This window comes from Pelodiscus sinensis, chromosome 11, assembly GCF_049634645.1.
Source record: "Pelodiscus sinensis isolate JC-2024 chromosome 11, ASM4963464v1, whole genome shotgun sequence".
NCBI lineage: Eukaryota > Metazoa > Chordata > Testudines > Trionychidae > Pelodiscus > Pelodiscus sinensis.
The window spans coordinates 22,829,344-22,845,337 of NC_134721.1; the positions used below are offsets into that span (position 1 = coordinate 22,829,344).

Consider the following 15,994-nt stretch of genomic DNA (forward strand, 5'->3'; position numbering starts at 1 on the left):
CAGCGTGCAGGAGCACAGACCAGGCTGCCCCTCCTCCTCACACGCAACCAGGGCTCCCAGCGCCGATCGCGCCCTGCCTTCCAGCCACTCCCCGAGCCAGGCTTCCAGGAGCCTGGTCAGAAAACCAGAAAATACCAGACACTGCACATGTCCAGTATTTTCTGGATTTTTTTTTACCGGACAGAGCCCAAAAAAAACAGACTGTCCAGTAGAAAACCAGACACTTGGCAACCTTAAGACATTAATGTGTGCCTGGGCACACCTGGCACACCCTGTACACATGCCAGTGCATAAGCCATGTTTTCAAAGCATCAAATTCTGGTCATGAAAATCCTTGGAACATATTCCCAATGATCAAAGCATTTTCCCCCTCTTGTTTATCACATACCTCAGGTGGAAGAGTAGGAATCATTTTCTTTCCTGGCACAGAGAGAAAAAAATAAGCAGAAGACAACACACTAAAGGTTTTATGATCCCTAGCTACCAATGTTACTTGCACATTTCTTCAGTCTTAGCATTTGTACCATGTCTCATGGTCCCTGGCATATCACTCATGATAAAACACACACACAGGCCTCACATTTTAGAAACAAAAGCACTGAGTGCACTTCTCTCCATATAAAACAAATGGCATTATTGCTCATGTTAACATAAAAATAGGGTTGGGCCCCAAAAAATTGAATTTAGGATTGAAATCTGAACATAGAGATACATTTTGGAACTGATCCATATTTTTATAGTGGACTGAAATAAAAATCTAGATTCAAACACCCTAAAATTCAATGTACTGATTCAAACTTTTCATCTTGAAACCACCTCTACCCTGACCCCCTCTAATACAAAGTGTCTGTGATTCTACATGTACAAGTGCATTTGAATCCCTCCAAACATGAGATGCTAGCCAGTCAACTGGCCAAGCCAGGAACATAAGTAGTTTGCTGCTTGCAACAGTACATATGAAAACAGAGAAAGGGATGACGAGTTGGGCTCTTCATGCCCTTTTTGGGGGTTACTGTTGGAAGCTCTACCTTCAGGAGATAAAAGATTAACTCAGAGAAGACGTGGGGAGACAACATCTAAGCACTTAAACAACTTAATACAACATTAGTCCAGGCAGGAGTCTATTAACAGTGTCTAATGGAAGCAACTGTATTATTTATTAAACTGCCAAGATCAATCAACTGCTTTATACCAGTATAAAGAGAGCTATTGTACTTTCATGTCCTTTTAAACACAGAGAATAAAGTGTTCCCTGAGGTGCTTTCATGAACTGCCTTCGATTAAGAGTTCTTAGAACATTTGATATTGTCAGAGATCAGCATACCAGAACCCTAACTGCATTTGCAGCTTTCACAAAAGAAATGAGGACGACAGCAATTATAATTAAAAGTAGGCTGGAGAATGAAGGACCTTACCTGACTTAGATGAGTACTTTACTTACTGTACCTAAAGACTAGGCTGTCAAACCTGAGGGAACTGACCTGCTTTTACATCGTTGGCAGCAGTGGCATCACAGTAGTGACGGATGCCAAGATGTTACTTCTTTTTTCCGAGTGCTAATTTTGTGGAGATCTTTGTGCTGCTTTCTAGAATGTCAGTAATACAATGGAATAGAGATATGCCTTCCTCTGAGAAGCAGACAGTCCATGATATATGTCATACCTTACATGGAGATGAAACAAAATACAGGACTATGTAGCACTTTAAAGACTAACAAGATGGTTTATTAGATGATGAGCTTTCATGGGCCAGACCTACTTCCTTCCACTATTTGATCTGAGGAAGTGGGTCTGGCCCAGGAAAGCTCATCATCTAATAAACCATCTTGTTAGTCTTGAAAGTGCTACATAGTCCTGTATTTTGTTTCAGCTACCCTAGACTAACACGGCTACGTTTCTATCACTATCTTACGTGGAGGTATAATTTATCAGAATAAGACGAAGTATTTCACATCCCACGTTTAACATACAAAAGGAAATGCCTTTGCACAATATCTTAGATCACCAAAGCACTATGCAACTTTGATCCTGGCCACTTTGCCCACCGTCTTTCTCTTTATGTTTTATTCCAGTGGTTGAAATCAGCAGGTCTGCATCAGCTAGCAAACCTTAGATTAAAAGGTCTGGGAGATGGTGCCAAGAGGCTCTTAGTAAAAGGCCCTTGACTCTGCAGTTTGTTTTCCTCACTGGCTTCATAGAAATGAGTTGGCTGACATCAAGGCCATGTTGTTAAGTCTATTACTCAAACCTTTGTCAGAAGGGGTGAGCTGGGAAGGGCTGAATAGTTTTGGGGGCATATTTTTTTCTTTTCAGTTTTCATTTTGTGCCCAATTCCTCTCCCCCACAGAAGTCAATGGTAAGGTTCCCAGTGAGTTCAGTGGGGCTAGGACGGGCATCCTTATGTCGTTAGATCCTGAGATATGTGATGTTATACTTGTGTACGCACACCAAGAGCTGTGTTTTATAAACCATAAAATAAATAAATAGTTCCAATAGCATTTGTGCTGAAATTTGACAGTAGCAGTATTCCTGAAAGGACATTTCTATGCTGTCATGGAACCTTCTGAAAATCTGAATACCACCGTTACCCCACAGATCAACAGAAATGTATACCATCTACTTTGAAGCCAGAAGACTAACTTTAGGAAGCGCCAAATCCATTGTGGGCACAGAGACAAAAGTGTCCTTCATAAAGGCCTTATTTTTCTCTAAAATATCATTCGTCTCAGTATTTAGGCCTAGCAGAATCAGAGCTTTCTTTGCAGCTCCATTAATCTCACTCCAGCTCAGGGGTCAGCAGCCTTTTCAAACCAAAGAGCGAAACTACATCAAAATTCAGAATAACTGGTCAAAGAACCATATAAGAATGCCTGTTTGCATGACTGAAAATATACAACTTAATAGTATTGATAATTGACATAATGATTAATAATAGCATAAATGAAGCACTGTACTCACAGACTTTATTTAATGGAACTTCTGCTGTTGCATCTTTTCGTACATTTCTTGGAAGTTTACATCATAACTGGTCAAATCTAGCTTCATGCACATATTCAGGCTGTCTTCAGTCAATCTTATGGCAGGGGGTGGGGATGTGGGGGTGCAGGAGTTTGGGGATGTGGGGCTCAGGGCAGGAGGTTGAAGAGTATGATGGGCTCAGGGTTGGGGCATGTGGGGTTGTTGGAGTTTTATGATGCTGCAGACAGATGGGGGCTGGGCCCCAGTTGGGGGCTTGTTGGCCAGGCTTCATTTTTAAATAAATAAACTAAAATATTACGTCCAACACAAAAGGTTTCAATATGGTCTTTATTTATGTCCGAGGTGGGGAACGTTTTTTGGGCCAGGGACCACTGTCCCACAGAAAAATCAGTTGAGGACCATACAAGTGAGAAGCAAAAGAACAACGCCTCCAAAAACCTCCAGCCCTGACTGATGTAGCGCCTGAGACACCTCACTCCCCTGGTACTCCAGGCCCATGGATGGGGAGGGGGAGGGGAAATGGGAGAAAGTTCTGGGAAATTTGGGGTCAATGGATTTTGTGGGCCTCCATAGGCTCTGGGGTAGGGCCAAAAATGAGGGGTCTAGTGTGGGGGTCAGAGCTGACAGTAGGTGGGATAGGAATGGAGGTGCAGAATCTGGGTGGGAGGTAGGGTGCTGGAGCAAGCCAGGAGTAGGTGTCTGGCCAGAGAAAGGGGAAAGGAGCAGGATGGGGGTGTAGGGTGTTGGCATGGGGCAGGGGCAAGGCCGTGCAGGGTCTGGGTGGCAGGGAGGAGTAACGGTAGTTCGGAATAGGAAGCCTAATCCGAACTACCTAGTTCGTGCCGCGTGTAGCTGTGGGCACGGAGTCCGAACTAGCAGACATTTAAAAATGGTGCGCCCGGCAATATACAAATGAAGCCCGGGAAATTCAAATCCCGGGCTTCATTTGCAACTCCGGTTGCCTACATTAACCACTCTAGTTCGAACTAGGGTGGTAGTGTAGACATACCCTTACTGATAACATAGAAAAATAAGGTCTGTTATGATGGGGCCTATTCAGCCACAAGGTTTGAATATCATGACATGACTACTTTCCCCCACCCCAATTTCAGGAACAAAGGCAAACAGAGATGAATGGAAGGCTTGGCCTCTGCTCAGTTATATTCTCCTTTAACCTTATCTTTCCCCTCTAATTCTAACTCCTGTGTAATACAATGGGCTTGTTCACTGAAAGAGAAGATATAATCTATTCATTCCTGGGCCTTAAACAATAGGGTGGCCTCAGGAGCACAATTAGTGAAGGATCCTTTGGTCCAGGTTTCATATCTGAATGTGCAAAACCTGAGTTTTTCTGTAATGAAATACCTGTGAATTTCATCTCCAGTCTAGCTTTTTTTTATCCCCACTGAATCCAGTGGGCCTTGTGGCCAGCGTTCAGCATCAGTGAGCCTCTGGGATCAGTCATATAGAAAGGTTTATGTTTTAGAACAAAAGTTTTAAAACAAATAGGGCCTGTGCTCCACCTTCAGGTCAATGAAAGACATTGCATGGCAAAAATGTTTGACCATTGCTTTGCTGAAGAATTAATACAGCTCTTGGGAGAGCAAAGTCGTTTGTTAGAAACTTCTAAAGTGCGAATCATTCTAGGTCAATGGAACAGACCATTCATGGTTAAAAGACAGAGTGGCAAATTTATTAAACATTGGTGGTTAAATTCTGCCCCAATTATGCACCAGGCAATTGCACTGGTGATGACAGCTTGTAAACCAAGAGACGTTTAGAAAGAATACATCATATTTCAACAAATCTGGGGCCACAGAGAATCATAGAAGATTAGCATTGGAGGAGACTTTAGGAGGTTATCTAGTCCAACCTCTGCTCAAAGCAGAACCAACCCCAACTAAATCATCCCAGCCAGGGCTTTGTCAAGCCAGGCCTGAAAAACCACTAAGCACATGTCCGCTTCATGGCTGTCACTAGATTATATTAAGTATCAGAGGTGTAGCCGTGTTAGTCTGAATCTGCAAAAGCGGCGAGGAGTCCTGTGGCACCTTATAGACTAACTGAAGTGTAGGAGCATAAGCTTTCATGGGCAAAGACCCACTTCGTCAGATGCATGGTCTTTGCCCACGAAAGCTTATGCTCCAACACTTCAGTTAGTCTATAAGGTGCCACAGGACTCCTTGCCGCTTTTGCAGATTATATTAGTCATTCAGAACATTCCAGCAGCAGAGGAGATAACAGAACACAGATTTTCCTGCTTCCAAAACACAGGTCCCTGACACTTGAGCTATTGGAGAACCTTCTTGAACTGTTAGCACAACAGGATCTGATTTCAACAATGAACAGTCCTGCTTCCAATATCGCAATGACTTGGGATAAAGAGTTGTTAAGTCTCCCAGATTTATCAGTAAACTGCTAATATTGGGCACCTGCTGTTCCTATCTCTTACTTTCATTGGGAGAGCAGAGGAGTTGTATGGAGAAGGTACTCTAGACTTCATCACTATGGCCAAAGTTCTTGAAGGACTGAGTTAGGACTCTAAGGCTGAGGAAAATTAAGGAGGGGGAAAGGATAGGGGAAAATGCTAAGGAGACAAAGAAAAAGCAGTGGGAGGGTAAATAATTGGTATGGGGGCAGAAAAGAAAATGTGCAAATAAGTCAATGTATGTTCAAATATCCAAATTGCACCACTGAATGACATTTAAGACTACAGATTCCTTGGTCTTCGGTCTTACCAGGTATGATGAAATTCAACAATTTATACCTTTAATTACAAAAGATTTTTAGTTCCTTTAAGGTTTATTGTGAGTTATTTGATTAATTACTGCAAAATGTCTTTTGGGATCACTCTGTGAAGAAGAGAATGTTAATGCCTATCATTTCAAGTACAAACTTATAATGAAGTTGGAATATCTGACCTTACCTATAGGAATAGTCGAATGGGCCGGGGAGACAGTCTTGAGGTCTCTAGCCATCAAGGCCTTCTGATTAAAAAAAATAGAATTCAACATTTTTCTTTTTAAATAAATGATCAGGGAGATACGATACCCAGCACAGGCTACAAGAGCCTTAGCATAGTAATTAATGTGTCTTAAAAATTTCAGGAAGGTAGCCAAGTTAGTCTGTAACTGGAAAAACTTAAAAAGCAACCAATAGTGCAGCAGCACCTTAAAGACTAACAAAACACATAGATGGTACAACCCACTTCTTCAGATTAATGTGTTTTAAGTGGGGCAGATTGCAGATGCCTGACAATTAATACAGAGGAAGTGAGATCTGTGCAGAAGCATAGAGATCATGTTATGTGCCCAAGGGCAAAGGCAAAATTTGCCCGTCCACCTCCCCCCACCACAGGACCTCAAACCTGGTGCCTGGTTGAACCCGACCCTGGAAGGTGGGGGGGAGAGCTTGTACTGTGTCTTCCCCTACCCCCTCCGGTTTGGGGCTGGGCCCTCGCACACACTAGCCCACTGGCAGAGGTGGAGCGGGGTCGGGCTGGGGGCAGAGAGGCAAGGGGGAGGCTCTAGCCAGTGGAGGAGGAGCAGGCTAGTTGAGGGATGACAGGGGGAGTGGAGGGGAACTAAACTGGCACCCTGCCCCACTCTTCAACTCCCCTCGCTATGCACTGGATCTATGGAGAATACAGGTTCGAGCAGGTAATATTCCATTATGAATACACTGTCAATGCATTGTCAATTTGCTGAGTTTGGTAACACTAGGTATAGAATTTCTTTCAACTGTCCTCCTCCCCGCCCGTACTGCCAATCCAATGGCCTGAGCAATTCTGGAGAAAATGGTAGGAATGCCAGATTTACAAGAAAACGTTAATAATGTGTTTAATAAATCTGACTTAAGATTTGTATTCGGGTCCTTCTGAAGCAAAACTTACTCTCTTCTGAGGTACCATCTTATACAGAATCACTGATGTAAAGGAGGTTTCTGTGTATTATTTAATATTCATTAATTTTCTAAATGAATAAAATGATTTCAAGGTGAAACTGTATTCTAAATGCATCACCAAGCTTTCTCTCCTGCCATCCAACAGCAGTTGAGGTAAACTGGTAACCCATATTTACAACAACAGGTACCTGAGTCTCTGAAGAAAATCTTTTATGTTTTAGTGTGTGTGTCTTTCTCAGACCTGCATCTTCTGAACTAGATAAATTCTTGGGCACACACTTCTAAATCATAAATAAATAAGTGATGTTTAAGAACATACTATGCAACAGCAAATGCACAAGGAGGGGAAAACTCTGTTTAATAACTAGGAATATATTTTAAAGTATATTTTTATTGAATCTTATTAAATTATTATGCATTTTTATTTGAGTTGGGCCAAATCAGAACTTGAGAGCTAAACCTCTCAGTTTTGAGGATGCTCAAAATCCAGATATTAATTTGGAATTTTGTGAGTTGAGCCCATCAGTGGTCTATTATACACAACAAACTATATTAAAAGATCATTAATGTTGCAAAGATATGCATTCAAAGTTAGAATATATCAAAACTAAGGTTGTCTGCATGATCCAATCTGGATTTCTTGTGCGTTTGAATTATAATACAGTCTTTAATTGCATGATCACATACTATTTTTTCCACTAGACCCCCGCCTCATTCAGTGCACAGAATTCATGGTGCTCACTTCCAGAGCAGTTATTTAATATTTTATGTTTTCTTTTCTGTTTAAAGTGTGGTACTAGAACTTATTTACTGTACACTGTTCAAATCCCACTCTGAGTTGAGAATTATTAATTACCTCTTGGACTTTTCTATGCCACTTATAGTTAATGTATCTCAGCTACCAATTTTAGCATTGCTATACAAACTTCATAAAAACCCATCAGAAATAATAATCAATGGTTTTGGCATGAGTCATTGCCAATGCTCCTCTAATACTATCTGTAGCACTTATGCTGAGAGAAAATACCTTTTCTTTGCTGAATGGCAAGCTGTCTCTCTTTGAAGCTTTTTTCTTCTTTTTTTTAGAACCTTCAGAACGGGAACAACAAGAACTTATAATGTGATTTTTTTTCTGTGAAGACTGTTGGTGTGGGCAGAAGTGTGTGTGTGTATCAAGAAAGCAGAGCTGAACTGCACACTGAGTACTGAAGATGTGTATTGTGTAACCTTGAGAGTGTCTCTTTTACCAACAGAAGTTGGTCCAATAAAATATATTACCTCACCTACCAGTCTCTCTCGTATCTGCTCACCAACAAGGCTATGATCACACTGCTGAGTGAATAACTGATCTAGAAGGCATTTTCAAATATGGGGCAAATCATAGAACACTAGAACTGGAAGGGACCTCAACAGGTTATCAAGTCCAGTCCCCTGCCCACACAGCAGGACCCAGTACCATCTAGACCATCCCAGATAGATGTCTATCTAACCTGCTCTTAAGAATCTCCAGAGATGAAGATTTCACAACGTCTCTAGACAACTTATTCCAGTGTTTAACCATCCTGACAGTTAGGAAGTTTTTCCTAATGTCCAACTTAAACCTCCGTTGCTGCAGTTTAAGCCCATTGCTTCTTATTCTCTCCTCAGAGACCAAGAAGAACACTTTTTCTCCCTTCTCCTTCTGACACCCTTTTAGATACCTGAAAACCTCTATCATGCTCCTTACTAGATATGTACTCCCACTGAAGTCATTCTTGCATGAGTAAAACAAGCAAAATTTGAATAACACTCATGCTCCATCTCTGATCAACATATAATCTCTAATTACATGTTAGTATAATAATAATTTTCCAGTTTGTAGCATCTTCCATCAGATCTCAAAACACTACCAACATGAATTAATCCTCATAACATTTCAGGTAAACATTATGTATCCATTTTACAGACAGAAAAGTTAGAGACACGGACTGTTTAAGTGACTTGGTCAGGGAAATCAGGAAGTCAGTGGCAGAGCCAGCAATAGAGCAAAAGGCCCTGGTCCCGCACTAATAAAGTCAGTGAGAGCTTTGTCATTGATTTCAATGAGCATAGGCTGAAGCCTGGGGAGAATATCTGTAGAAGTGTGATACACAGTAAAAGCCAACAATAAAAGAAGACATTTAATACCTGTTTCCTGCTTTATCTGTAAGGCCTGAGTTTTGTCCAAACAGAACTCTCCCTCCGTATGAAGGTATGTTCTTGCCTGGTCTGATTCTTCTCTGATTTGGTGCTGTTCAGTGCTTGGGATATGCTGTAATGATTCTGTGTCAGGGGATTCACTCTCAGCTTCACTAACCTGAACAAAAATAAAGCAGACAAATGTTGGTTGTTGGGGGAGGAAAACACCTATTTTTTTAAGATCCCTCTTTTATGTTTTATTTTTTAAACCAACAGCTTGCAAAATGGCAAATCCATCCGGTATTGATTAATTGATTATGTGCAAAATTCTTCCTTCAGAACCACATTGTGGATCTTGCTTTCTGCATGCTGTGGTCTCCACCACTGTGGATCTCGCTGTCAGGAGTTTCTGTGCACAAGGAGACCAGAATAAGCAAAAGGAGATCTGTTATGTGGATATGAAATAAAAATATATGGTTTAAATTCAGGCAATTAGAGCAATATTTCATTAAACGGCATTTGGCCGCCTTTGTGTAATTCTCTGGGATGCTGCTTGTAATATCCATTGCTGTAATACTGTCACACCCCAATGGCTCCCTCCCTCAAAGGGTCCCCCTGGGGAGGCAGGTCAGTACTGAATATTGCTAATGCAGTGGCAAGCATCGCAGGGCCTTTTGGTTAGGGTCAAAGGTGTGAGTGTGGAATGAATGAAGGATTCCTTTGCAGGTCGCGAGATGCCAGGGGGGACAAGAGGGGGAGGAAATAAGAAAGCAGAGAATGGGTTAACTCCTCTCCTGCTAGGCCTGAAGATAAGATGTTGATTCCAGCCAGCTAAAGGCCACAGCACACATCTGACTCTCAGCTGCCAGCCAAAAAAGAAGGGGGGCCTGGAATCCACTCATCAGCCATAAGAAAGACAAATTCAATTGAGCAGAGCCAGCCCATAACAAGCAAGACAAGCGAAGGCCAGCATAGAGGAAAGCAAAGAAAAGAACAGAGTTTAGCCGTTGTGTTTTGGGAAAGTCAAAGAGACCACAGAAAGCCGGTTTGGACTGTCACAAAGAGCACCAGAACCAGACGTTGCAGAATGGAACACCCCAAAAGGAGCCCAGGACTTAAAACCCTCCTGAGAGCTGGAGCAATTCAGAGAGATCACAGCGGAACCTGGACGACCTGTGTACACAGGACCAAACTCCATTCACCCTTCCCCCTCTTCTTCTTTCGTTACACCCAGGCCTGGCCAGCCTCGGGTAGCGAGTGTGTGAGTATGAAAGTGGGTTAGGGTTCGGGCACCAGCGCTTTCTTCCTTCCTCTGAGTGACGTGGGAAGCACCCATCACTCTACGCTGTTATTTTATTATTTTATCAATAAAGCTTTAAAACTTAGACACTTAGGCTATGTCTACACTCGTGGCTTCTTGCGCGAGTAATATGCAAATGTGGCTAAGCATGGAATATCGCCGAGCCTCATTTGCATACCTAATGAGCCACCATTTTTTTCAGAAGAGGCTCTTGCGCAAGAAGGAGCATCTACACTGCCCCTTCTTGTGCAAGAAAAACCCTCTTGCGCAGTGCCATTCTTCCTGAAAAGTAATAGGTGTAACAGCATTGCCCAAGAGGGTTTTTCTTGCGCACGAAGGGGCAGTGTAGATGCTCCTTCTTGCGCAAGAGCCTCTTCTGAAAAAAATGGTGGCTCATTAGGTATGCAAATGAGGCTTGGCGATATTCCCTGCTTAGCCTCATTTGCATATTACTCGCGCAAGAAGTCACGAGTGTAGACATAGCCTCGGTGTGTTCCGTCACCTCCTCCCTTAACGATCCTGTGGCCTCAGCCTGATCACCTGACGTCTCAGGCAGATTAGTAACAAAAATCTGCACAATACAGACTCAAACTCATGCACTTTAAGGACAGAAGCATCCACTGTCATGATCTAGTCTGACCACCTGCACACTGTAGAACACGGAACCTTACCCACCCGCTTCCTGTAATAGACCCCGAACCTCTGGGCTAAGTTAACGAAGACCGCACATCATGGTTTAAATTCTTCAAGTTACAAATAATTTACATTAGTTTAAACCTGCCAGTGACCCATGCCCCATGCTACAGAGGAAGGCAACTTCCACCTGCCCCCATGGTCTCTGCCCAGCTGACCAGGAGGAAAATTTCTTCCCAAGCCCAAATATGGTGATCAGTTAGACCCTGAGTATGTGGGCAAGACCCACTAGCCCAGTGGTCTCCAACCTTTTTGGGTGGCGGGCGCCGCGTGGGGCTGCCAGGCCACCCGGGGGTGGGGCTGCCAGGCCACCCGGGGGTGAGGCCGTGCATTTGCTGGGCGCCCGGGGCAGGGGCCGTGCATGCGCTGCGCTGCGCTCCCGGGGGCGGTGCTAGGCGAGTGCACATAAATGCCCCGGTGGGCACCATGGCACCCTGGGGTACCGCATTAGGGACCACTGCACTAGCCAGACACTTGGAAAGAATTATCTGGAGTAACTTAGAGCCCTCCCCATCTAGTGTCCCATCTCCAGCAGTTGGAGTTTTTGCTATGGATTGTCACTGATGGGCCACATGCCATTATAGGTAGTCCTCTCATATCATCCCCCCCATAAACACATCAAGTCCAACCTTGAAGCCAGTTAGGGCTTTTGCCCCTATTGCTCCTCTTGGAAGTCTGTTTCAGAACTTCAGTCTTCTGATTATTAGAAACCTTTGCCTAAGTTTGAGTCTAAACTTGAGGGTCAGTGTATAGACATTTGTCCTTATATCCACATTGGTGCTCAACTTAAGTAACACCTCTTCCTCCCCAGTGTTTATCACTCTGATGTACTTATAAAGAGCAACTATCTCTCCCCTCAGCCTTCTTTTGAATAGGTTAAACAAAGCCAAACTCTTTGAGCCTCATCTCACGAGGTAGGGTTGCCATTCGTCAGATCATCTAAGTAGCCCTTTCCTGCACCTGTTGCAAATTGAATTCTTAAGCATGAGAGACGTTGCATGTAGTATTCCAGATGAGTTCTCATCTCACTAGTGCCTTCTATAATATGACTAATACTTTCCTTTCTCTACTGGAAATCCTTCACCTGATGCTAGTTCTTCATTAGGCTTTTTCATGGCCATGTCATATTGACAGCCCATAGTCATCTTATGGTCAACCAACACACCTAAGTGTTTCTCCTTCTCTGCCACTTCCAATCAATAAATCCCCAGTTTACAGAAAAAAATCTCATTGTTAGTCCCTGTAACATGGTGCTGGTACAACAGCACCTAATTAACCTCTGCCCTGTCAGCTCCAACCAAGGGGAACAGACTGGTGCTGATGAAAATGCCTGAGGATTGGCTACCTTCCAGTCTGACAGAGCCAAGAGCTATACAAATTGGAAAAGAGCAGGGCAGGCTGTGAGGGAGAGGTCAGTCACAAAGGGCATTGGAGACTTGTTAGCAAAAGACTGACTCTGCCTGTAAAAAGAGAAAACCCTGTAAAGAATGTATGTAGTTTGGCACTCGTGGTGGGAAGAGCTAAGGTGAATAAAGACATGGGTGTTGCACAACTCTGAGGTCTCTCTGAGCCTGATTTTGGAGGGAAGCCGGCACTCAGAAAAGGGTGGTAGGAGTGCACTCGGTTACTGTTTCTATATGCATGAACTTGCATTATAAATTTCATCCTATTTCTATTACTACAGTTTACATGGGCATCCAGACCTTCCTGAATGATATTCCAGCCCCCCTCCATATTGGCATTATCTTCAAACTTTGTGTCATCTGCAAATTTTATTAGCATACTTCCACTTTTTTGCCAAGATCAGAAATAAAAATGTTAAATGGGATTGGTCCCAAGACCAGTCCCTGAGGAACTACACTCGTAATCTCCCTCCATCCTCACCATTCACTTTTCAGGATGACATGTGATAGTCTCCCCTTTAACCAGTTTGTTGTCCATCATTCAGTTCTCATATTAATGCCCATATTCTCCAATTTAACTAATAATTTCCCATGTTGAACCATATCAAATGCATTACTGAAATTCAGGTACATTTGATCTATTGCATGTCCTTTCTCTAAAAATTCAGTTATCTTCTCAAAGAAGGAGACCAGGCTTGTCTGGCATGATATACCTTTTGTAAAATAATGTTGTATTTTATAGCAATTACTGTTCACCTCTATGCCCTTAACTACATTCTCTTTCAAAATTTGTTCCACTTTTTGTTAAAAATATGAACAGTATAAACTGCATTAACATTCATTATGTGAAAAAGTTAGAGTATTTGTGGTTGCATTCCAGTGCTGTGAAGAAGAAAAAAACCCCTAAAAATATATTCCTAAACTCTGAACTGTAATCTACACTTGAACTGTAATCTTAGGGACTAAACCAGAAACATTCCCAAATTACTTTCTGTAATAGCAATGTACACGGCAATAATAGGCATTCTTGATGAGATGCAAGTCAGGCTAAATTCCCAGGCACACAATTTACTTGTGCTCAGTATTCTTCCAGCAGGTGTCAGCATAGTAAAACAGAATTATGGAAAATTTATTGTGAACTCTAAGTATGCTGGCTGTATGTAAGAAGTCCTGAGTTTAATCAATGCATTTGAGAAGGGGCCTCAAAATGAGACCGCCAAAATACACTTGAGCCATCACTATTTTTCCTTTCCATCTTGAAAAAGGTAGGTACTATGTTGAGGGTAGTCACACCTGACCTACTTTTGGACTCTGTATAGCAGCATGAAATGGTTTCATACAAACCTTTTCCTCAAGGTGGGCCTCTGAACATACACTGTGAGGAGAGGAACAGGGGGAGATTCCAAACTCAGGAATTTCCAAATCCACATCTCGTGTAGTTCTGGGGCCAAGCAAGTATTTCATATCATCAGTCAGGATCATTCTTTCAGACACTGGGAGAAAAGAGTAATGGCTGCTTTAGTTATACCCTTTGTTATGACACTCTAAAAAGAAAATGTTATGAGGAAGCTTTCTGACACGTGGAAAACAGGTCTTATTAGAATAAGAAGGGATTTCAGGATGTTTGACTCAATATTTCAGAAGACAGAATGCTTAATAAAGGCATCTGAGAACCTCTGGTACTCCCCCATAGTCCCTCCCTTGTGCAGACACATGCTTCCTCCTCTTAATTGGCTTCACTCCCCTGGCAACTCAGTGGCAGCTATTTGGGGGGGAAGGGAGAGGAAGCTCTAAGACAGTTTATCTTCTCTAAATACCAACACACTTATTTAAGGGATGACTTGCTGCCCACTCCCCTCCATTCTGGCATTTTTACAGGAGGGAAGGGCAGCCAGGAAGCCAACTCTTCCATGAACTACCATTTGTGGGTATGTGAAAGTTAATGGAACTTGGGCTCCTATGTGCCTAAATCACTGTTGAAAATGAGACTTAGGAACTATGTCATTTAGGTGCCTTTGAAAACTTCACTATGGATCTAATAATAGATAGATGTTCAGGTGATGGCAGTGGGGTTTTACTTCCTCCTTAAACTATTTTCAGAAGTGATGAGCATTTGCACCTCCCTTTGATTGGGGCATTTTGGGTGTACAACAGACTCATCGTGCACAGGGAATTATGCAAATCTGGCCTATAGGGCCAGACCCTCTGCTGGTAAAAATCAGGTTAGCACCAAAAAAGTCAATGAAGCTGCATCAGTTCACAGCAGCTGGGGATCTGGTTCAGCGTTTAGGATACTACCCAGATTTACTTTAGTTCTTGAATAAATAGAAGCATACGAAACATAGAATTGGAAAAAAAGCCTTTACATTCTGCCTTATCTTGCTCATCTATCTTGAGGGGTCCAGGTTGGAATAGAAAGTCAAATATCTTCAGTGAAGTCGCTGAGATACTCGGAGAACAATAAATCTGTGAAGGGGCCAACGGCAACTTCCAGGGCAGCTGGAGGATGATAGTAGAGTATGCACAGATAGCAATGTTTCTTTGATTTACAAGTAATAAATTGTTAAATGAACTAGTTGTAGGTTCACATTCTTGTACTAATGAATTTCCCAATAAACTCAGTGGAACACCCTCCTTTACATTTTGGGTCCTACTTAGGCTGATGGTGACCCTTTTGGGGTGACACGTGCTCTGCTTTTAGGACTAGTCTAGACTAGAAGTAGCATAGTCACGCTGCTGTAGGATATCTGATTAAAATATTTTATGTAGATAGTTGAGAGCTCTCCAAATAGCATAATAAAACCACTTCCACCAAAAAGCAGTATTTATGTTGATGGGAGACATAGTGCAGTGCTTAAGTTGGTGTAACTTATATTGCTCATGGAGATGACTTATTTACATCCCAGTGTGACATAAGTTATACTGCCATAAATGGTAGTGTGTACAAGCTCTTAGAAAGGCTTATATAACTTCAGGGAATCAAAATGGCTCAATACATGTTTACTTCCAACACAATGTTCAGATTTCAAAGAAACTTAACTATTTAACTGAGTCTAACCTTTTCTCCACCTGTTGGTGAAACCAGCAATTCTGTGAAGTTACTGGTGAAATTAAATCCCATGTAAGGCATCTAGAGGAATGAGAAAAAATTGAGGCCTAACAATCATAAATCTGTGAGAAAAATGTTTCTATACAAACAGATTGGTGAGCAGTTCTTTTTGGTGCTACTCATATGGATGTGTTTCTAGTCATCAGGCATCCGTGTCAAACAAAAACACTGTATGAGGTCCATTGGTGCAAAGTCTCATTGGAGGAAGAATTTATCCTCAGTGGGTAAAATGTACCCCTATCCAGAGAAGAATATTGGCACTAGACCTATATAACAGTCATGGGTTTAAGCGAAGCTCAAATGGACCATAGACCTAAATGCCCTCAGGAAAGTTCTGTGTGTGTCTCTGTGTCATTTGTATTAGGAAGAGGAACCAACTATGACATATTAACTAAAAATATAGAGGAAAAACTGAATTCTTGCTATGTGGTTAAATTGCAGGAAAAGTGGT

The 15,994-nt window shown here is 42.3% G+C and overlaps 1 protein-coding gene across 2 annotated transcripts in view; it reads right to left on the reverse strand.

Annotated features, from left to right (window-relative positions):
- C11H3orf22 (chromosome 11 C3orf22 homolog) overlaps window positions 1-15,994 on the reverse strand; it is a 95,488-nt gene that overhangs the window by 26,450 nt on the left and 53,044 nt on the right. For both annotated transcript variants that reach the window (XM_075938780.1, XM_025183140.2), the window contains exons 21-27: window positions 15,493-15,564; window positions 14,801-14,933; window positions 13,779-13,927; window positions 9,048-9,216; window positions 7,909-7,970; window positions 5,905-5,965; window positions 389-420 (exon numbers count right to left, since the gene is read on the reverse strand). In XM_075938780.1, the coding sequence (XP_075794895.1) occupies window positions 389-420; window positions 5,905-5,965; window positions 7,909-7,970; window positions 9,048-9,216; window positions 13,779-13,927; window positions 14,801-14,933; window positions 15,493-15,564 (678 nt within the window). The remainder of the gene's footprint in view (window positions 1-388; window positions 421-5,904; window positions 5,966-7,908; window positions 7,971-9,047; window positions 9,217-13,778; window positions 13,928-14,800; window positions 14,934-15,492; window positions 15,565-15,994) is intronic.